Here is a 21,431-nt window from a genome sequence, read left to right as displayed (position 1 = left end):
TCCACTGGCCTTATGCTCCAAATACTGATACTGCAGCTTTTCTTTGTGTTGACTTACCTTTGTACTTAAAAACCTTTAAAAAATTATGTTATTTTAAAGGGGAAGGGAGAGAGAGAAAACATGGATGTGTAGTTGCCTTTTGCACACCCCCAACTGGGGACTGGGCCCACAACCCAGGCATGTGCCCTGAGAATTGAACAGGCCACCCCTTCGTTCTCAAGCTGGCACTCAATCCACTGAGCCACAACTTATTTTAAACTGAAAGTCACAGTGTTCCAGTGCAAACTGATGTGTGAAAATGAGGTGAATACCTTGGGTTCCAGCAGGACCAGGACCCCACTGGGAGGGGGACTCCAATGGCCAACAGAGAGGGTAAAGGAACCAGAAATGGCTCAGCTGCAGGGCTTTGCTGAGGTATATGAGTTGCAGGGGGGAAAGATGGCCAGGAGGGATGCTTCTAACTGGTGGGTGTGTGGTGGTGGCCTTGTACCTAGAGAAACCCTTCACCCTTCTTCCTCAGCCACATAGGTACCTCCTACCCCCCCCCCCCCCCCCCCNCTGCTCCTTCCAGGCAGGAAAGAACTTGTACACCACTCCGTGCCCCCCCCCCACCTGCCCGCTCCTCTGCTGGTAAGTATGCCTGCAGCTATTCACTACCTTGTCCCCAAAAGAAATGAAAGCTTATAATTTCATTGGAGTAAAGACAAAACCCAAGCTGGATTCATTATTATGGAATATATTCAATTTGCCTCTAACTTTTAAAGACAAAAAGTAAAGATTATTCTGTCTTTACTTTACAGAGCCCTTTGAGAAACCTAACAGGTTTCTTAACCTGTTACGCTATTATCTCAGGCTGGACATGGCAGAGGGTTGGCCACACAAGGGCTGGATGGCTACCTGGACCTTGGCTTGGCCAAGTAGTAGGTGTGCCCAAAAGGGCTCTAAGGTCAAAGGGATAGCCCCCAAGGAACTGGTAAGGGGCCCACAGCACCCAAATGGGCACAGGTGTGCACCGTGGCAAATCCTCCAGAGGCAAAGGTATAAAACTAGACTAAGGATTCCTGTCTCTCCTAGGGATGCCTCCACAGGGGATCTCAGGCCCCGGCCCATCAGGCACACCCCATATGGGGACCTTGCTGGTCCTATCTCAGCCTGTCATCACCAAGACTGGACCTGGACCAGGACCAGGACTGGACTGCTGGTGGAGAGAGACCAACGAGGAAGTCCCCCAACAGTGCCCTCCCTCAGCCACACCTGCCCACGCCCCGGCAGGCAGCCTTGGCCAGGGGTACCCACGCACTGAAAAGCCATGAAATAGTTAAGAGATTTTTTATTCTAATAGCTAATAATTACAGTGCTTGTTTTGTCGAAATGAAAACTGAAAACAAGTATACAAAAACAGTTGATTACTAATTGTGTATTGAAAGCAGTAAGAGGTTCCATGACACCAGATAAACCAGTTCTGAGGTTTTCCCCGAAGATAAAGTTTAACAGCTCCAGCTTCTTCAGTGTTTATCAAAATACAAAAGAAAAAAGTAGAGGTTGTTGATTTTGATGTCAAACTTGACCCTTGCAGGCTGAAGGACTGAAAGCACATGTGGACAGGGGCTCCAAGGAGCTAGGCTCTAAGATGACCAGTCACATGTCCGTGCTCCTACTGGTGAGACCCAGACAACCTGGAGCGAGCGAGCGTGCATAGGGACCATATAGAGGGGCTCCTGCTCTGCCAGAGTGATCTTGCCAAAGCACCTATACCAACCCAAGGGAAGGCTGAGGTCCCTCCAAGGGGTCCGTCAGTGGTGGCCACAGCCCCAGCCCTTCCCTGAGGCAGTGATGTAAGCACAGGTACAAGCAAACGCTATGGAATGCAGAGGACCCAGCGAGACAGCCATTCAGGGACCGTAAGTGACCATGCAGAATGTTTTGTGGCTGGTTCTGCCCACCGTATATGCTCCAGACATAAGAGAGACCATGGGTAGACTGGACTCAAGCCATTGCTGCAGAACCTACAGTAGGCACATTTCCCCCTTCTCTGTGTTCAAGTGTCTCTTTATCTTGTATTTGTAACTATTTTAAAAAATGCACTGAGCTTGGGTTAAAAATGAACCACCAAAATGGATCTCAATACAGATCTAAAGCCCAGAGGAGTGTTAGATCTGACAGCTACTCCTGGAGGCCACGGTGCCTAAAATCCCTTCTCAGTACTAGACAGTGGGTTGATTCTCATTTTACAATAAAAAAAGCTGAGTCATATTGCATAGGAGTACCAGAAACTGCCTCATTGGAAACAAGAACTATTTACATTAAATAAAAACCCGGTTGCAGGCTGCGTCTGCACATGTACAGCATGGTGAAGCACACTGGGACCGACCATGGAGACAGCTTCTGGCACTCACACCACAGGAGCATGGCTGCCACATGAGAGGAAAAGCGAGGGTGAAGGAGGGAGTGAGGGGGGAGAGAAGAGTGCAGCTCACTTCTGGTTCCGGAGCTGATTGGACAGCCAGTCCAGTCCCTCATAGAGCCCGTCCCCACTGGTGGCACAGGTCGCCTGAATGTACCAGTTCCTGTGGCGCAGAGAGTGCAGGCCCAGCTTGTCCGTGATCTCAGCTGCATTCATGGCATTGGGGAGGTCCTGGTGGGAGGGGCAGGGTGGCATGGCCACCATGAATCATCAGGAAGACCGGGGACCCCCACACACCTGACCTGTGATCCCTTCAGACTTCCAGCCCTTTGGGGTGGCTTGGTCACACACAAGTGCATACCTGCTTGTTTGCGAACACGAGCAGAACAGCATCCCTGAGCTCATCCTCTGCCAGCATCCGCATGAGCTCCTCCCGGGCCTCGTTGACACGCTCTCGGTCGTTGCTGTCAACCACAAAGATGAGACCTGCCAAGGAGCAGGCATCAGTGAAGGTGCCAAGAACTCTCAACCTCTCCCACAAGCCACAGCCCCTCTCCCTCACCTTGTGTGTTCTGGAAATAGTGGCGCCACAGAGGCCGGATCTTGTCCTGACCGCCCACGTCCCATACGGTGAAGCTGATGTTCTTGTACTCCACAGTTTCCACGTTGAAACCTGAAGGAGCATGGCCCAGTGTCAACCAAGCCCCACAGCAGCCACTGCATCCTCCCACAGCCCTCAGTGGCCTGGCCTTCTCACCTATGGTGGGGATGGTGGTCACAATCTCACCCAACTTCAGTTTGTACAGGATGGTGGTCTTCCCTGCAGCATCCAGGCCCACCATCAGAATGCGCATTTCTTTTTTGCCAAAAAGGCCCTTAAAGAGGTTTGCAAAGATATTCCCCATGCTGTAGACCGGAGGGAGACACACTGGCCAGAGAAACCTGCAGAGACAAGGAAGGGTTCCCCAGGTGTCTTTCTGTGCTACCCAGGGTTAGCAGTCTGGGTGTAGCTCAGAGAATACCCACCCTCCTACCATGGACAAAGAGACAAACACCCTGCTTTTCTCTTGAAAACTCACAGGACAGAAGCTAAAGAAATTCCAGTTCCCAAGCTACAGAAGTAGTCCTGCCTGCTGGGTCTCTCAATCCACCTCCCTGCTGTACTCCTTAGAAGGGAGAGCCTGGGAATCTTAAGAACAGGGCTGACATTTACCATCCGACATCCATGACTTTTAAGGAATGCCAGATCCTCTCCAATCTAAGAGAACTTTTTAAGGGTGCCGAAAACAACCAAGCTAAGGACCCCAGTGTCTTTCAATTGCCCCACCAAGCCCCAGTGAAATGGCCCATGCTCAAGATGACAACAAATGCATGGGGAGCTAGTCTCCCAGACCCCAACAAACAAGAAGCCAACATTTTTCAACAAACCCCACAGGTAGGACATCACCTGGGCACCGAGTTCAAGGCACAGCAAGGGCCCCAAGGTAGCATTGTCAGGGGGGCTCCTTCCCAACAGCAGAGGAGGAAGGGGCTCATGCGGTATGTCAACATGCCCGTATGAGAACATCTGTGCCATGTCCAGGCCACAGCCTCACTCCAGGCTCCCCTCACTCAGCAGAGTAAAATCACTGGGACATCATCCAGCCAACGGCTTCCCAAGGTCAGAGAGCAGGCAGGCAGGGACAGGAGTCCGTTGGCTGGCAAGAGCACAGTCCAGAAGGTCCCCAGGGCATGAGACCTGCTCAGGCTTGGCCTCTCCAAGCTGCAGCACTTTTGCTCTTCAACTTTTATTCCAAAGAAGAAAAAACGGTCATTTTCTCAAATGCTGATGAACCCGCCCCCAGAAGTAACCAAGAGCTTCATGAAGTCTTTAGACTATAAACAGATACTGCTGAGTCAGAGGCTGGTGAAGGATATCCTATGGGCCTAGTGTAGGCACGCCCCACTGCACCCACCTAGGGGGTGTATCTAGATCCCCACTGCCCCTGACACCCTGATGACCCCTCACACCCTGATGACAAGCTCAGGTGGAGTCAGTAGGTCTCTCCACTTCAGTTCTCTCCACCTGAGCACTGAATGACCATGTGCACATCCAGCTCATTAAACACACACCCTCTTTGGTCACAGTGCCCTGACATTGTCTATCAAATGGTGCTTTTCTACCTAGCCATTCCTTTCTGTTGTTAGCACTCTGCTGTAAGAAACCACCTTTCCAGCTCTAGGTATCCACATGGGTGTGAACTCACACATTCTTTTTTTTTTCTTTAGAGGGGAAGGGAAGGAGAGAGGGAGAGAAATATCAATGTATGGTTGCCTCTCATGCATCCCCTGCTGGGAACTGGCCTGTTGCAACCCAGGCATGTGCCCTGACTGGGAATCAAACCATGATCCTTTGGTTCCCAGCCTGCGCTCAATCCACTGAGCTACACCAGCCAGGTCTGAACTCACACATTCTTCTTTCACTAAATGGATCAGAACTAGATGCCGCACTGTGAATATGATGCTTTGAATAGTACCTGACATGCCCAGTAGGACCCCTTCCAAACTAGATTCAGTGCACTTGACACTTCTTGTTTTTTGTTTTGGACAACATTACCTATTCAAAAAATTGAAATTTAAACTTTAAGAAGAGCTTTACTGTAACATTTCCTTTTCTGCAAACAGCAAGTTTTCCTAACTACAGAGGGTGAAAAATTATGGAACGGACTAAACACACATTTCATTCCTGAAATCACCACTGATACACAAAGCAATGCCTGACCCACATGGGACAAAAAGAAAAGGGACATAGGTAGTGCAGTGTGGCTGGGTCTGACTTCATGTTCACCCTTGTTTTCAGCCCTGCAGCAGAGCAAAGGGATCTGACTTGGCCTTCCAGGCAGAGAACGCAAAGCATGGACCTACAGAGGACCCCAAAAAGCCATGCCCTATCCCCTTTAAGAAGCTGCTGTGGGAGAGACTGAAACAAGCAAGGAATTTTCATGGAGCAAGACAGAAGACCAAGACTATTTAAAAAGAAAACAAACAGCCCTGGCTGGTGTAGCTCAGTGGATTGAGCGTGGGCTTGCGAACCGAAGAATTGCAGTTTGATTCCCAGTCAGGGCACATGCTTGGGTTGCAGGCCAGTTCCCAGCAGGGGATGCACAAGAGGCAACCATACATTAATATTTCTCTCCCTCTCTCCTTCCCTTCCCCTCTAAAGATAAATAAATAAAATCTTTAAAAAAATAAAAAGAAAACAAACAAAAACCTTCCCTCACACACAGCCCCACACACAGCCCCAGTGTCAACAAGGTGGAGATGTGGGGCCTGAAAAGTAACAAAAGCACAGATAATTAACAGAAAACAAGAAGAATTCCAAAAATCAACATCTACCTTGGGCATGAAGATGACTTCTTTGATACAAAACCAAAGATACAATCCAGGAAAGCAGGGAGCATGGCGCAGGGGGCGGGCAGGGTTGGGAATATAAGACAGAAAGCTGTACTTGAACAAGAATTAAAAAAAAAAAAATTATTAAAACAAACAATCCAGGAAAGAAAGAAGTGATAAGCTGGACTTTGTTAAAATTGCAAGCTTCTGCCTTGGCTGGTATGACTCATTGGATTGAGCTCTGGCCTATGAACAAACCAAAGGGTTGCGGGTTTGATTCCCAGCCAGGTGGGCAAATGCCTGGGTTGTGGGCCAGGTCCCCAGTTGGGGGCACACGAGAGGCAACCAGTTGATATATCTACCACACATCAATGTTTCTCTCCCTCTCCCCCCGTCTCTCTAAAAATGAATGGAATAAAATAAAAATAAATAAAACAAAACAAAACTGCAAGCTTCTACTTTAGGAAAAGACACTGTCATGGAGAAAATATTCACCAAAGACACATCTAATAAAGGACTGTCATCCAAAACCACACAAAGATCAGTTAAAACCCAACCATCAGGAAACAAAAACCTGATTAAAATAATGGGCCAAAGACCTTAACAGACACCCTAGCAAATAAGATGTACACAAACAGAAATAAGCCACGAAAAGATGCTCCACATCACATGACCTCTGGGAAATGCAAATCAAAGTGACAAGCTATCACTACACACGAGAATGGCCTACACCAGGGGACACAGACAACGTCAAATATGGGTGACAATGAGGGGGCAACAGGAGCTGGTGGGAATGCACAATGGTGCAGCCACTTTGGAAGACAGCTGGCACTTTCTTACAAAACCAAACATACTCTCACAAGCAACTGAGATCTTAGGTATTACTCAAAGGAGATGAGTTAAACTCAAAGGAGTTGAACACTTACGTCCGTAAGTAAACCTGCACGTGCATGTTTACAGCAGCTTTATTCACTATTGCCAAAACTTCAGTAGGTGAATGGATAAATAAACTGTGCTATGACCATATGACAAAATATTATCCAGCACTAAAAGCCAGCTATCAAGCCATGAAAAGACATGGAGGAACTAAAATGTATATTGCCAAGTGGAAGGAACCAACTGGAGGTGGTCACCTACTGTACAATCCAATCATCTGACATTCTGGAAAAGGCAAAAACTAAGGAGGCAGTCAAAAGATCAGTGGTTGCCAGGGGTCGTGGGGAGGAGAAGGGAGGGATGAATTGCGGAGCACAGACCATTTTCAGGGCAGTGAAGCTACTCTGTAGGACACTGCAATGGTGGCTATGTGTCATTATCTGCTTGTCCAAAACCACAGTGTACACCACCAAGAGTGAACCCAGTGTAAACTATGGACTTTGGATGATGATGTGTGGAGGTTCGTCAGTTGTAACTAATGCACCACTCTGGTGGCCGGTGCTGATAGTAGGGATTTTTTAAAAAATACATTTTATTGATTATACCATTACAGTTGTTGTTCTATCCCCCCTTCATTCTCCTCCACCCTGCACACCCCTCCCCCACTATTCCCCCCTTTAGTTTATGACATGTCTCAAGTTCATTAGATTCTTATTTCCCCTACTATTCTTGCCCTCCCCCTATCTATTTTCTACCTACTGTCTATGCTATTTTCTGTACCTTCTCCCCCCTCTCCTCCTCCCACTCCCCTGTTGCTAACCCTCCATGTGATCTTCATTTCTATGGTTCCACTCCTGATCTAGCTGTCCTCTTGGTTTGCTTTTGTTTTAGGTGTGATTGTTAATAACTGTGAGTTTGCTATCCTTTCACTGTTAATATTTTTCATCTTCTTTTTCTTATATAAGTCCCTTTAACATTTCATATAATATGGGCTTGGTGATGATGAACTCCTTGAATCTGATCTTATTATCTGAGAAGCACTTTATCTGTCCTTCCATTCTAATGAAAACTTTCCTGGATAAAGCAATCTTGGCTGTAGGTCTTTGGATTTCATGATTTGGAATACTTCTTTCCAGCCCCTTCTTGCCTGTAAGGTCTCTTTTGAGAAATCCGCTGACAGTCTGATGGGAACTCCTTTGTAGGTGACTGTCTCCTTATCTGTTGCTACTTCTAGGATCCTCTCCTTCATTTGAATCTTTCTTGGCTAATGTAATTATGATGTGCCTTGGTGTGTTCCTTCTTGGGTCCAACTTCTTTGGGACAATGTATGTATGGGAAATCTCTGTACCTTCCCCTCAATTTTGCTGTGAACCTAAAACTGCTCCCCCCAAAAAACTTTACAAAAAATCAACATCTAAGACCGAAACAAATCCACTCAAGGCAGACTAAATCCCAGCACACCAAGGGTGAAAGAACTTTAAACTTAGCATTCAAAAAAGATCAGACAGAAGCAGTACTATCAACCTGTAAACCCTACACCAGCTGAAGTATGGATTAAGTATAAGGGCAGAGTTAGTATCAGGTGAAAAATGCCAGGCAGCCCCAGGCAAGGGGAGCTCCCAGGGGACTGGGGAGACACACAGGCAGGCCTGGGCAACAGCCAGCCCATATATTACTACTTATGTGGTTTAAATATGCGGCTTGGCAATTCCAGGGGAACTGGGAAAAGCTAATGACAGGTAAATGGGGAAAAAAATCCAAGGATAAAAGGAAGCCATTTTAGGATTTCCTGTGGGAAAACATAAGACAGTCACTGCTTAGGTCTACGGTGAACAATGTTTACTCCTGAACAATGTTTGCTCCATCATGAAACTGTTACCATCCAGAACAGATGCACTAACTCAGAAGTACACAGGTACAGCCAAATGATGAAAGGGGCTGTCCCCGGGAAGCAGGACAAAGGGCTGCTCTTTATGTCTGTTTTACTGTTTAAGCATTCCTCTCACAAAGACCAAGGCACCAAAGGGTTAAAAGGTTATCTGCACTGCTTTGATCAGCTGTTTGATTCCTGGTCAGGGCACATGCCTAGGTTTCCAGGGCCCCCGACAAAGGCAAGTGATCCATGTTTCTCTGTCACATCCGTCTCTCTCTCTCAAAAAAAAAGTTATCTGTGCTGAGGGAACACCTCCAGGTAGAACTCCATGCCTGAGTGTGGCCTCTGCATGCAAAGTCTCTGCCTCTCTCCACTGGCCTGTGTCAGTGAGCCCTGATTACCAACACAGTCCCTGCCCTCCCCATTTGGTTTTTAAATAGATCAATGTCATGGAGCCCCATAAGGGGAAGGAGTCACACTTGGTGGCAGAATCAGAATGGGGGTTAGAACTAAGTCTCAGATTTAAGAAACTATGAATATCCTGCTCCAACTGGTGTTGCTCAGTGGATTGAGCACCAGCCTGTGAACCAAAGGGTCACCAGTTCGATTCCCAATCAGGGCACATGACTGGGTTGCAGCTAGGTCCCCAGTAGGGGGGGCGTGCAAGAGGCAACCATACATTGACATTTCTCTCCCTTTCTCCCTCTTTCCCCTTTGTCTAAAAACAAACAAACAATCAATCCCCCCCAAACTATGAATATCCAGCACTTGGTATCTCCCCACTACAAGCACCTGTACCTACCCTGCACCTGGTGGCTTCCTGGCCTATCCCCTCAGCACTGTTTATTGCTTTGAGAGAGGCCCAGACCTAACACAATGTGTCATAACATAAAAGTTCAACACTGGCCACCAGAGTTCTGCCATGGTCTCTTGGCACAGGTTCCAGCTTGTAGGACACCCAGCCCAGGTGCTCTTTCACCTTTTCCTTCACCAGAATCCGCACATTCAAGTCAAAACCTGTTTTTCAGGTTTACTGGATTAGTGAGCAGAGAAGACACCAGCTTGTTCAGCAGAACCCCTCCTTTCCCACCTCTGAGTCTACACTTAAGCGAGAGTAACAAGGGTGCTTCTGAGACCAGACAGAGCCTCTAGGGTGGTATACCCACATTAAAGTCAAGAAGAGAACACAACTCCCACAAACGGAGATCTACACAGGCCAAGAAGGCCAACAACGGAGCATCCCTGAGGAAAACACCCATCCCACTTCAATAAATGACTGCTTTAACTGCTAAAGAGAAAAAAGGGCATCTGTGACCTCTACCTGTGCCCTTTGCACCTTCACCAAGCCAAAGTGGTTTCCAGAGAAGCAGGGACAGAGTTGTGCAACTTGTCTCTGCAGAAGGAAAGTCTGTCAAGTATTCTACAACCATTAGAGCTGGTCTATGTAACAGAATCTCTGTAACAGGGACCACCTAGATGACCTGAACATCTGAGATCACTAGGAAGAAGACATTACCAATGTGGAGTGTAGCTTGGGGAACGAAAGTGTAACCCAGGGAGGCAGGATGGGCTGCACTGATCTCCTGTGTAAACGGGTGTTCAGAGAGATAAATTCTCTACTCAAATGAAAAGCTGGGTGACAGATTTTTTTCTTTTTGCTTTGTTAAAAGTCAAAAACTCGTATTTTCTCTAAGAGTTTCATGAACTGGCAACTACCTTTGCCAGTCACATATGTTCTTAGATTATCCCTCATTTGAAAGCTCAATTCATCCCTGACACACAGGATTTAAATTTAGAGGTGGATCCTCTATGTTCATAGGCAGTATGGTCACTTGTTATTTTTTACTGCTGCAAACTACTTTTTGTGTATCACCTTGGGACTCTAGCATGGGAGCAAAATAAAGCCTCAAGTCATTAAACTACGTCAGCCCAACACTCAATTCCTATAGCTCTGATGTTTCACTGCCATTAAGTAGCGTATTACATTTTGTCACTGTTTTATAAAAGTTAGTGTAGGAGGAAAATTGAATGTGCCAATGCTAGTAGTGATGAGCAGGTATACCTCACAGGCCTAATACAACTGTGACAAAGATACACATCAGCAACAGGCTCAGAACATTCAGCCAGAGACATTCAATGGATCTAATTAAGCTGACAGAATTTTCTCTTCTTCTCCTTCAGATATAATTGATACATACACTGTCTTGGTTTCAGGTCTACATCATTTGATATATGTATACATTGTGAAATGACCACCACAAAAAATCTAGTTAACATCTAGCACTTCACACAGTTAAAATATTTTTCTTGTGATGGGAATTTTTAAGATTTACTCTCTGAACTTCTTTCAAATGTACGACACAGTACTGTTAACTACAGCCACTGACCCACACATTATTTAAGACTGGAAGTCTGTACCTTTTGACCCCTCCCCCATCCACTTTCCCACAATGAACTTTCAATAAACCAAAGAACATGCAATAATACTTTAGAACCATAGCACTCTGGTCTGCATCTAAAGGTCAGTTTCAATGAGACATTGGTTTCCCAAAGGAGACCTTCAGGATGCTTTGCAGGAACCAATTAGGCACAAGAGTTGGCCTTTATGTAGGATTCTGAACACCAACCCCCACACCTGAGGAAGGCTAGCATCCTTACAGTGGAGTTGACTGGAGGACCCTGGAGGGTAACACATCCATTGCACAGAGCCCCCTCAACTGAAAGAGGGCATTACCTGTTAGCTCCCATTTTTAGGAGATGCAACCAGTGAAATTCAATTTAGATCCCTCTTTGCCAGCTTAGGATGCAAGGCTGAATATTTAAAATGACAGCCAGAAATAAAGTTTCATTCATGTAAGTGACTCTTGGTCCACAGTAACATGAATACCCACTGTCTAACTGAACAGGCACCCAGCAACCACAAGGCACATATAAGAACAGCTTACCTGCAATTAATCCTATTCACCACTAAGAATAAAAACCAAAAGTTTAAACCAAACCATTTATCTTTAATTTTTCCCCTTTATTTAACTCTTAAAGTTTTACTTATTATTTAACAAAAACATAACGTAAGGCAATTTACCTAATACATTTAATGTCCTTCTGAAATCTATGGGAGGGGCAGGCAAAATAATCTGAGTGGGCCAGATGGGCTGGCCCAAATGACAACAATATCCACCTGGAAAGCTGACTCCAAATGCCGCAGGACCCCCACCGCAGCGAAACCAGGATGGAGGAGGCCTACATGTGATGCCTTGCTTGGAGCTGTGATGGAAATGGTTCTATGCACTTGTCCTGGTGGCAGATGCCTGCTTCTCTGTATTTCCTCTTCCTGATTTGTCCCTGGGCAGATCTTCCAGAATAGCCCACAGTCCTGGCCCCCTGCACCCATTCAGGCCTGTCTGAGTATTCTGGCCTGTGGAATGGAGCAGCTTCCAGGTCCCACAGGCTTGGGGGTGGGCACCTGGCCCCCTACTGAGAAGCCACCAGCATCCTGGACCATAACAAGCACTTCTACTCTGGCGGGAAGGGTGCAGATACCCTCTGTCCATCCCCAGTTACAGTTAAGTCTGAAGGACTTGTTACTAGAAGAAAAAGAAATCGAAGACTAAGAATACAATTTTGTATTAACCCACAACAAATTAAACTGAAAATGGAGGAAACCAAAGTAACTTATGACCAAAATGCAAAGCAGAGCCCTGGCCAGCTGGCTCAGTTGGTTAGAGCATCATGCCATGGACCAAAAAGGTCATGGGTTTAATTCCTGGTTAGGACAGATACATAGTTATGTTATGGGTTCAATCCCTGGTCAGGGCCCATACAAGAAGGCAAGCAACTGATGCACCTCTCTCTGAGCAATGAAAAATGAGGATTAAATAAACAAATAAATCACCTCAATTAATTAAAGTGCAAAGCATGATTTAAGAAACCATGAGCAACTTTATAGCACCCAGACACCCTGAAGACTGCCCTATCATCAATCCCTTACTAATTTTGCAAGTTATTGGTGGCCCTTTGGAAGTCAATTAAATTCTTTAAATCCAACCCAGTGGGGACCAGAGGACCAGCAGTTTGGGATTGGTTTGAAGTGCCTCAGTAAGTTGCTCGGGTGTGTTCCGTGCCAAGGCATGGTCCCAGTGTCCTTGTCATACCCATTTCTCCATGCTGTGCCCACCAAGCCCTTTGCTCAACCTCTGCAGAGAAGTTCAGATGCCACCGCCTTCCACAGGAAGGTCTTTCCCTCTCTGTTCTTCGCAGGGTACCCCTGACACACCACTGGGGTAACAGTCACCAACAGTATTGAGTGAATCCAACTGACAGGTGGCAAAGGAGGGTGCGGCAATGACAGGTAACCCAGTTTTTAGCACCTCTGCGTCAAGCAATGTCAAAAGCTGCTTGTGAGGGACACTGGTGTCCTTTCAATGCAGCTAGCAGCTTCAGCCCCAAACATGCACACCCCCCACCCTTGGGGCAAGAGAGAAAGGTGGGCGCACCAGGTTTCAGTTCTAGTAGGGAGACCATGAAAAGAGAAAACAATTCAGAATTCTGATTTCTCCTGTGAAATAAACCACATTTCTTTGTTTCTGTCATTCCACACCTCTAATCATGGGGTCACTACAAACACACAGAGGCCTCTACAGTTTCTGTTTTGGTGCCTTCTCAAAGTGGACACCCAGGCCCAGTGTGTGGACACAGGCCCTCTATCAGCACTAAGACCCTCTCAACCTCAAAATATCAAGTGGTCCCTGAGGCTTTCTCAGCACAGTGGCTTTGGTGATGGGTTCAGCCAGTCCCCAAAACTTGATTTTGGCCTTCAGGGAACTTTTGTTTTGAAAACAGAACTGAAAAAAATTGCAGCCTCCTCTCTTTTTCTGAAGTACGAGCTTCCAGAAGATACAGAAGAAAGTGTAGCAGGAGTTGAGAACCTCTGCTGGACAACCCCACCTTTGGGACAAGTCCCCTACCAGACCTCCCACTCCCTGTGACTCTTGTCAGGGTGATAGCCAGAGCTGCCTCAGCTCACTCAGAGGCACTTAGCATACTTATGGGCTCAGGATGGGGCTTAGGGCCCCATCCTCCAAGAAGATGCTCATGCCCAAGTGGCCACAGCAAGTTCTCAACAGACTTCTTCCAATCCCCAGTCACACTTCACATGGAAGCCCTGGTCATCAGGGAAACCTTATTCACACACCTGCTCATGCCATCCTCTCCTTAACACTTCCCAGACCCCTGCTGCCACCCACCACACTTTGCATCTGGTATGACTACACCTCAACACTGCCCCACTGGGCCATTTATACCCAGGGCAGTATGGCCCCTAAACTTTGCCCAGCTAGACCACTTTACTCACCTCCAGACTCCATTCCTCACATCCTCTCAACACACAGATCTCCCAGTGAAATCTAATTCTCCAATATAAAGGGCCAGCCCTTCCCCACTTCAACACCGAGAAACTTTCTCTCAGTTCCTTAGACCCAAACCCAGGAGATACCCACAATCCGTTCCTTTCTTTGTTCCTTTCATGCCCATATCTCTCTGCTCTACCAGCAAGTTCTTCCTCTCCCTTTGAAAGGTGCAACCCACCACCACCTGCATGTGTCCTGGTGTGGCCACCTCATCTCCCCTCTGACACCCCAACAGCATGTAGCTTCCACTCCTCGAGGTGTTTTCAACACCAGCTAGAAGGACCTGTAAGATAAGTCAGATGACTGAACCCCACACGCTAATTCAGGGCCCTTACACAGGTCAGAATGGGCACTTCACAGTGTCCCCTTACCATCCCCAATGAAAGCTAACAGATAACACAACAAACACCCATGACTGTAAAACACCCATTACATAGCCCGACTGTAATGCAAGGAGGAAATGAAGGACAGTGACTCAGAATAAAACACACACTTCAATACTGGGCATGACCACACTGCCAGCTCAGATAGGCCCCCTCAGGAGCCTGCTGCAAGGCACACTGACAGAACTTGCACAGGCAGCTCAGGCGCTAGGGAGACTGTTGTGCCCACGAAGCAGAAAAAGAGCAACTCGTGCTAAGGTTCTGCAAAGAAATGTAGTCCCCACTCCCAAATTTACAAAATAGTTGCTTTCCTAAAAAATTCATAACATCTATTAAAAATTCAATGAATAAGACCCCCCCCCAAAAAAAGAAACAAGGTGTTGTTGCCTCTGTACATAAAACAGAATTAGGGCTAAGAAATGAAAGTTACAGAAGATACATTCTTACTGCTTTCACAAATTCTCCAAAACCCCTTTCTGGGAAGCTAGCCTCTCCAAGGCCCACTGGCACACACCAGCATACTTCCCTCTACTGCTTACCCACTCTGCTCCTGGCAGGTCTCCAACACCACCCTAGGGCCTCTGTACTCCCCATTCCCATGCCCAGGAGAAGCTTCCTGTTTCTCCCTCAGACCCACAGGACCCTGCTCACTCACATGTCTTGTCACCCACCCCCCAAGCTCATTCCCTATTCTCTTCATAGGCCAAACTCAGCGCCCACCCTTTCCTGCGCCATGCTGGCTGCCTTCCCCTTCTGTTCAAGGCCAGGGCCCTGCATCTCTACCTGACCTCACTCTGCCAGTTGGGGGCCTCCTCTGCCCAGAGCTCACCATCCTCCCCACACCTCTACTACCTTCCCCCACTGGATACTTCCCTGGGCACCCAAAAGACTCACAATCATAAAGAGGAAAGAAGAACTGTGAAAGAGCACTTCCCAGGGCCCTTAGAGGTTAAAAAGCAGAAATATTAATCACACATGCCTACAAATACACTTTCCCTAAAAATTAGTTTGTCAGGAAAAACCTATCAAGTCAACATTGAATTTCATGCTGGTTTAAAATCATACATGACTGGTGCAGCCTGAACATTCCTTTGATGTTCCAGTGAGGCGACCGGGGCTGTGGAGACCTTTTGACTACTTAAGGCAAAGGTAAGCATCTCAGCAACGTCTAGTACACAGGAGGGATGTGTACACAATCTGCTTCCTACACCTGCCCTTGGATCCCTGCAACTGGTGACTCAGAATACATCTTCACCGATCTCCCCAGGAATCAGCAAGATCCTTTAACACTTTGACAGGAGAGAAATGCTAAAAGCTGTAATTATTTTAAGCAAAGTTTCACGACCCAAACTGACAAAAGACGTAGTATTTTAAACATAGATTAATTGATCCAATCTGTTCATTAGTAACTGCCTGCTCCTCTACAGAGGAAAGGAAACTTCACAGGAAAAAACATACCATTAACAACAAAAGAAATCCTTTGTTCTGAAACCTTAATCAAAAACGCTGGCACATCAAACTTTGCCTTCATTCCTAGTCTTTGTGAATGGGTCTAGAAAGTCTTTAAAATTGTTTTCTTGGCCATTTGTACCTAAGTCAAACTGACAGGGTAAAATACAAACTGAAAGATGCTATTTTACATTATGACTTGCTGGCATCTCTTTTTTTAAAAGATTTTTTTATTTACTTATCTTTAGAGGGGAAGGGAAGGAGAGAGGGAGAGAAATATCAATGTATGGTTGCCTCTTGTGGGTCCCCTGCTGGGAACTGGCCTGCAACCCAGGCGTGTGCCCTGACTGGGAATCGAACTGCGATTGTCTGGTTCGAAGGCCTGCACTCAAAGCACTGAGCTACACCAGCCAGGGCCAACTTGCTGGCATCTCTTTAAGGAGGATTACTTATTAAACTCTGAACAGACATTAATTAATGTTTCCAAAACACACTGTACAACTTAACTTCTGAAAATGTGCATGGATCATACCTGGCCTGCCATTAATTTATGCCCTATAATAACAGTCACTCGTGGCATCAGAGTGTGTGGAAACGCTTGCCTCCTAAACAGAATCACTCCCAATTGCTATGTGTAAAATCTGCTTTTCCCCTGGTCTCTTCTTTCTCGATCTGCCAATGATAGGTTGCCAAGCTCTTACTGCTGTGTGCAACCCCCGCCACCCCAGGAAACAAGGGTATGTTAGGGATAAGGAGGTTAGGTTTCTGCATCAGACTGACCACTCATTCCAACTCATATAAGGAAGCTGGGGTGATAGTACTCTGGGTGAGTGCCTAAGAGACTTACCTAGAAATAAGCAGTTTTGATGTTTTGTGTTAAATTTTGCCACATTTCCCCCCAGCTAATTAGGTCATCTGATCCATCTAAGAATTTTGAATTAACTTCCAGAACAGTGATACAGCTAAGGCCATAACCAGTGCAGTGCAACGACATTTTAAATGTTTTCCAACAAGCACAGAGGATAGAACCTAAAGATTACGGAAATGAGCTGAGATGTTACCTGAAATCAAGCCTCCACTGCCCCCCTCAACACACTCACACATTCTAAAGTTGTCCTTCACTTGCCCGTAGGAAGGGTTACCCAACCCACTAATACAGGGGTGTCAAACTCATTTTCACCGGGCGGGAGTGGTGGGAGCACATCAGCCTTGTGGCTGCCTTCAAAGGGCCAAATGTAATTTTAAGACTGTATAGATGTAACTACTCCTTAACAGTTAAGTGAGAGTTCGGTGCTGCTGCCAGGTACAAACAAGGTGCCAGGCCAGGTAAAACAAGATAGAGGGCCAGATTCAGCCCAAAGGCCTTATGTTTACCACCTGTGCACTAACAGGTCAAAATCTTTCCCAAAAAGACCACTTCAAATGGTGCTGGAAGGACATCTCTAACAGCATCCACCCAAGTGAGGTACAGATAGAGTGCAAAAGATTAAGTTCTTACTAATTTTAAGATCCTAAATAAAGGAAATTTTCATTCATGTTTCTTTCCTACCCACCTCTGAGAGATGTGCATTTTATTTCCTTTCGTTCTCCTAACTCTACAAAAATTGGAAGGTCAATGGGATAAATTTCAATGGGACAATGTGCAGAGACAGTCATGGACAGGTAAGCTCAGGACATGTGAAGTCTGAACACCTGCTCAGTAAAGGATCACCACCCCCAGGAAGGCCAACCTTACATGATCAAGGTAGCATTTAAATGCAGATGTCAAAGAACATTCAATTTGGTAAATCTGAAGAAAACTGATTCGGCTCTCCCAAACCAAGTTACCATACTAACGATAAACTTGCACAGGGTTTTCCCCTTGGTTAGGTTTATTCCTGTGCCCATTTGACTCTGTGTATCACCCCTGTGGCTGATGGTCCACACCAAATTTCAGGGCCATCTACAGATAAATCAAAATGTACCTTCCTATAGTTTCAGGCCCATCTGGTCTTTGGTAGAGTCCGCTTAACAGCTCTGAATGTCCTCTTCATATTGTGCAAGGGGCAAAGCAAATAGCTAGATCACGCAATTTAAAAACCAGAACTGTGAGAAGCACAGAACCAATTTTTGCCTTCTACTAACTTTATCTCAGTGGTGAACAGAGAGCATGTGAGTCAACTATTAGCCAAACGAACTATTTTAGGTCTTTTTAAAGTAGCAATTCTGAATACCCGTATCTGAAGAAAGTCCTCACATGAAACAGCATATTTCTAATGTTACAGATTTACTTTCAACAGGACATTTCTGAAGACAATGACACCTGTGAGGAGGCACAGCTTCATTCTGCCCATTACAGAGAGAAAACTTTTAGAAGAAACAGTACACTCTAACAAAGTGGCCAAATTTGTGATTAACAGACACACAGTCAACCGCTCCTAATTTTGGACCCTGCTAGCTAGTAACATCATGCATCATGCATTCAAGTTCTTAGTTTTGGCTACACACTGAGATTGCTCAAAACTCTGAGGACAACACACTTGCAGCCCCTTTGTGTTAGATACTAAGAACTGGCCCAGCATAGGGCCACATCGCACCCCAGCATCTCACACTACTTCAGACACACGGCAACAGTGAACGCAAGCCCCAACCTGTGAACAACTGGCAGAATAAAGTGCTGACCACTAGTTTGAAAAGAGAACTATGGCTGACCACTGGAACACCAACCACACAGCTCTGAGCAGTTACTTCTCAAACCAAGACAAAGCGTCTGAATTCCCTCCTCTTCCTTTCCAGGAACTTCTTATACAATTCTGCTCCATTCATTTAAAACAGAAACTTCGTGCTTTTAGGGAACAGGGGTACCGCCTAGCTCAAAAGTGTCGTCTGAGTTAATTAGCTAATATTTTTAGTAATTAATTAGCAAGCCTTATTAACAATCCTACAGTTTTACTCGCCATGGCTAACTGGATTGTGCAAGAAAAAAGTGTTAGGGTATTCTGCTAGGGAGGCCGCCTTGACCTAGACCTAAGCAGGTTAAAGATTTACCAGCTCGGAAGAGTGTTCTCATCTGTGCCAACTGGACCCATGAAGCAACCCCGGCGTTGCGGCCCATTTTGATAGAAAGACCCTACACCGACGTTCCCATTCAGACCCTAGGACCTCACCCCAAAGCACGGCCACACCCGCCCCGCCCATCCCGTTCCCGGAGACAGGAACTAGGCTCAAACCCTGGTCGTCGCGTGACCTTGGCTACGTCCCGGGCCAAGGGCCTCAGTTTCTTAGTCCCCGAAACCACCGGGCGGGGGACGAAGCAGGAAACGGGGCTTCCTGGGGAGCCCGTGGCCTTGCTGGACTTCCGGGCGCCCGCCCCTACCACTGTGGGAAGCTCGGGGCCGTGGCGGAGGTCGAAGTTGGAAGCTCACCCCGAACCCCAGACCGATCTCAACTCCGTTCCACCTTCGACCTCGACTTTACCCCCGGCGGGCGACTGACCCCGGCCCCAGCCCCCGCTCAGCCTCAACTAGACCTGCAGTCCAGCCCTACGCGTCCGCCCCACCGCTCCTAGGTCCCAAAGCTGGCCTCGACCCCCGCCCCAGCCTGGCCTCAACTCTCACTAGTCCGGCTTCACCTCAGTTCTCACTCCGGCCTCACTTCGCTTTAGAATTAGCCCTCACCTTGGCCCCAGGTCCGGCCTCGCCTCGCGTCAGCCTCGGCCCTGACCCCGGCCCAGCCTCGCCTCTCACCGCGGCCCAGGCCTGGCATCGACCCTCCCCGCCCCGCTGTTCCAAACGCAGTAGACAGGGTATCACGCGGCCCAGACTGGCCCCCGTCCCCAATCCCGCAGGCCCCAGCGTCTGCCTCACCCTCGGCGTCCGCGGCACTGCTGCTGCTCCGAGCCAGGCGTTGGTTTCGCTCCCACAAGATGGCGGCTCTGACGGCAGCCACGTCAGTGCCTGTTGCCGCGGGGAACGCTGGGTAATGGGGCGGGTCACCGCCCCCCCCCCCCGCCACCATCGCTGCACGCACGCGCAGATTCGGAACGCGGAAGCGCAGTGTGTGGGCACTGTCCCGCTCACTGCTGCGCCTGCGCACCACATGGGTTCGAAGTCCGTCTGCGCTTGCGTTGCGAGTCTCGCTGGAAAGCAGGTTGTGGAACCTACAAACCTACCAATAATTTTGCGGATTCTAGGACTGAGGCTCGAGAAGATCCTGGGGTTCCGGAGCTGCAGCGCCAGGGTGCCGGGCCCCCGCCCCGGCCACGGGGTCCCCGCAGACAGGCTAGCTCTCCTGTATTGCGGAAACCGTTGCCGCCTGCAGGCCGCCACCGAGGGAAGGGAGTTTCTGGGGCGCTAGCTCCCTGGAGACACTTGCTGCGACCCACGCAGCCCCGTGCGCGCTGGAGGAGCTGTTGCGGGGGAGCTGGCCACAGATCAAATAAAAAGCTGCCAGTAGTAGAAGCCTAGCGGGGAACAGCACTGCCCCCGAGGAATCTGCTGAGCTACGGTGCAGGTGACAAGAAGAGGGAGGCCCCCCCCCCTACTCCGGGAGTCCTCTTTAGGATGGTCAGAAGAGAGGCGAGGACCATCGCGGCCCTCTGTGCGTTCTCTAGGCTCTAGGATTTTACTCTGGCATCCCGCCGACCTTAGTATCCCCCTTCTGCTCCCTGGGCTCCTCCTTCTCCCTACCCTCGTGCTGCTGCGAGGGTCCCCCAAACAAGAGGGTTTGGGGAGATTGCTGGGGAACTTTTCAGCCTCCGTACCCTGCATGTTGTGGAGGGTGCAAAGTGGAACCGTCATTTGGGCCCTGGCCCAGTGGCTTGCCTGGCAGAAGAAGGCCTGAGGTGTGTTCCTGGCCTGGTGGGTATGGGGACAGTGGAGGTGTCTTTCCTGCCCCCTCTCTGCCCATCTTGCTCACCTGCCTCCCTTGGGCGGGGCCCACTCACTGGGCTGGGGCTCCAGGACTTAGCAGCTTCTAGGGGCTGCCCATTCCCCCAGGCAGCCCTCCTGCTGCAAATACTGACCTCCTCTTCTGCGAGGCTGAGGATCCTCCGCCCTGGGAGGCAGACCCGTTGGCTCTGGTCACCAGCCCCAGACTCTCCCATACTTAGCCAACTATGTTGTCTGGATCTCAGCTCTGACCCCCAGTACCAACGCTGTAAACCCTCCAAGGTTGCTCATGCAGAGAGCCTCAGGGTCTGTTCCTCCAGGGATGGGCACAGGAGCTTCGGGTGGTGCTGGCTCCCAGTCCTGGAGAAGCATCCTTTACATTTTTTTAAGTTGTGAATTTTTTAATAGACAGGAAGGAGCATGTGAAAGATACACAGTTTAAAAAAGAACAAGATGACATTCTGCGTACCTTCTGGCAGGTTAAGGAATTTACCTTCCTCCTTCAGGCCATGCAGGTGTGGGGACCTTGGCTGTGATTTTAGCAGATCTGTCAGGAAGCCAAGAAGTGCTAAGGAGTTAGCTGGGGAAACTGAGGCCCTGGTTATCTTGGGAGCCAGGACCTACCAGCCCCTCTTCCCTGGGGTCCTGGGGATAGACACCCTGGGGATTTACTGAGTGGGGTACTTGCCCAGCTTTGGTCAGGAAGGGGCAAGGTGGGCTGGCTAAAGGGCCACCAACATCGGTTCCTCCACAGTCAGGCTGAAGCCTCTAGCACCCGGATCCTCACTCTAGCCTGACCAC

General features: G+C 48.1%; 1 protein-coding gene across 2 annotated transcripts; it reads right to left on the bottom strand.

The window, feature by feature from the left end:
• Positions 1–1,312: 1,312 nt before the first annotated feature.
• Positions 1,313–19,712, bottom strand: ARF1 (ARF GTPase 1). Of its 2 annotated transcripts, none has more exons than XM_037040064.1 (5): positions 19,608–19,712; positions 3,162–3,346; positions 2,967–3,077; positions 2,766–2,890; positions 1,313–2,635 (listed from the first exon to the last, which is right to left on the bottom strand). In XM_037040064.1, exons 2-5 carry the CDS (start codon positions 3,307–3,309, stop codon positions 2,474–2,476), a joined length of 546 nt encoding a protein of 181 aa, XP_036895959.1. In that variant the 5' UTR covers positions 3,310–3,346; positions 19,608–19,712; the 3' UTR covers positions 1,313–2,473. The 2 variants fall into 2 exon arrangements, with proteins under 2 accessions (XP_036895959.1, XP_036895960.1); XM_037040065.1 differs by having other exon boundaries at positions 19,603–19,682.
• Between the last annotated feature and the right edge of the window lie 1,719 nt (positions 19,713–21,431).

This window comes from Sturnira hondurensis, unplaced genomic scaffold, assembly GCF_014824575.4.
Source record: "Sturnira hondurensis isolate 20B ecotype Veracruz unplaced genomic scaffold, ASM1482457v3 Scaffold0002582, whole genome shotgun sequence".
NCBI lineage: Eukaryota > Metazoa > Chordata > Mammalia > Chiroptera > Phyllostomidae > Sturnira > Sturnira hondurensis.
This window is presented reverse-complemented; position numbering and strand designations above follow the sequence as displayed.

Bases quoted from the DNA above. Each gene is read 5' to 3' on its own strand.
- ARF1 (XM_037040064.1), bottom strand. From the start codon at position 3,309: ATGGGGAATATCTTTGCAAACCTCTTTAAGGGCCTTTTTGGCAAAAAA. The intron at 3,078-3,161 runs GTGAGAAGGCCA...ATGCTCCTTCAG, and splicing joins GACCACCATCCCCACCATAG to GTTTCAACGTGGAAACTGTG. The intron at 2,891-2,966 runs GTGAGGGAGAGG...GCTCCTTGGCAG, and splicing joins CTATTTCCAGAACACACAAG to GTCTCATCTTTGTGGTTGAC.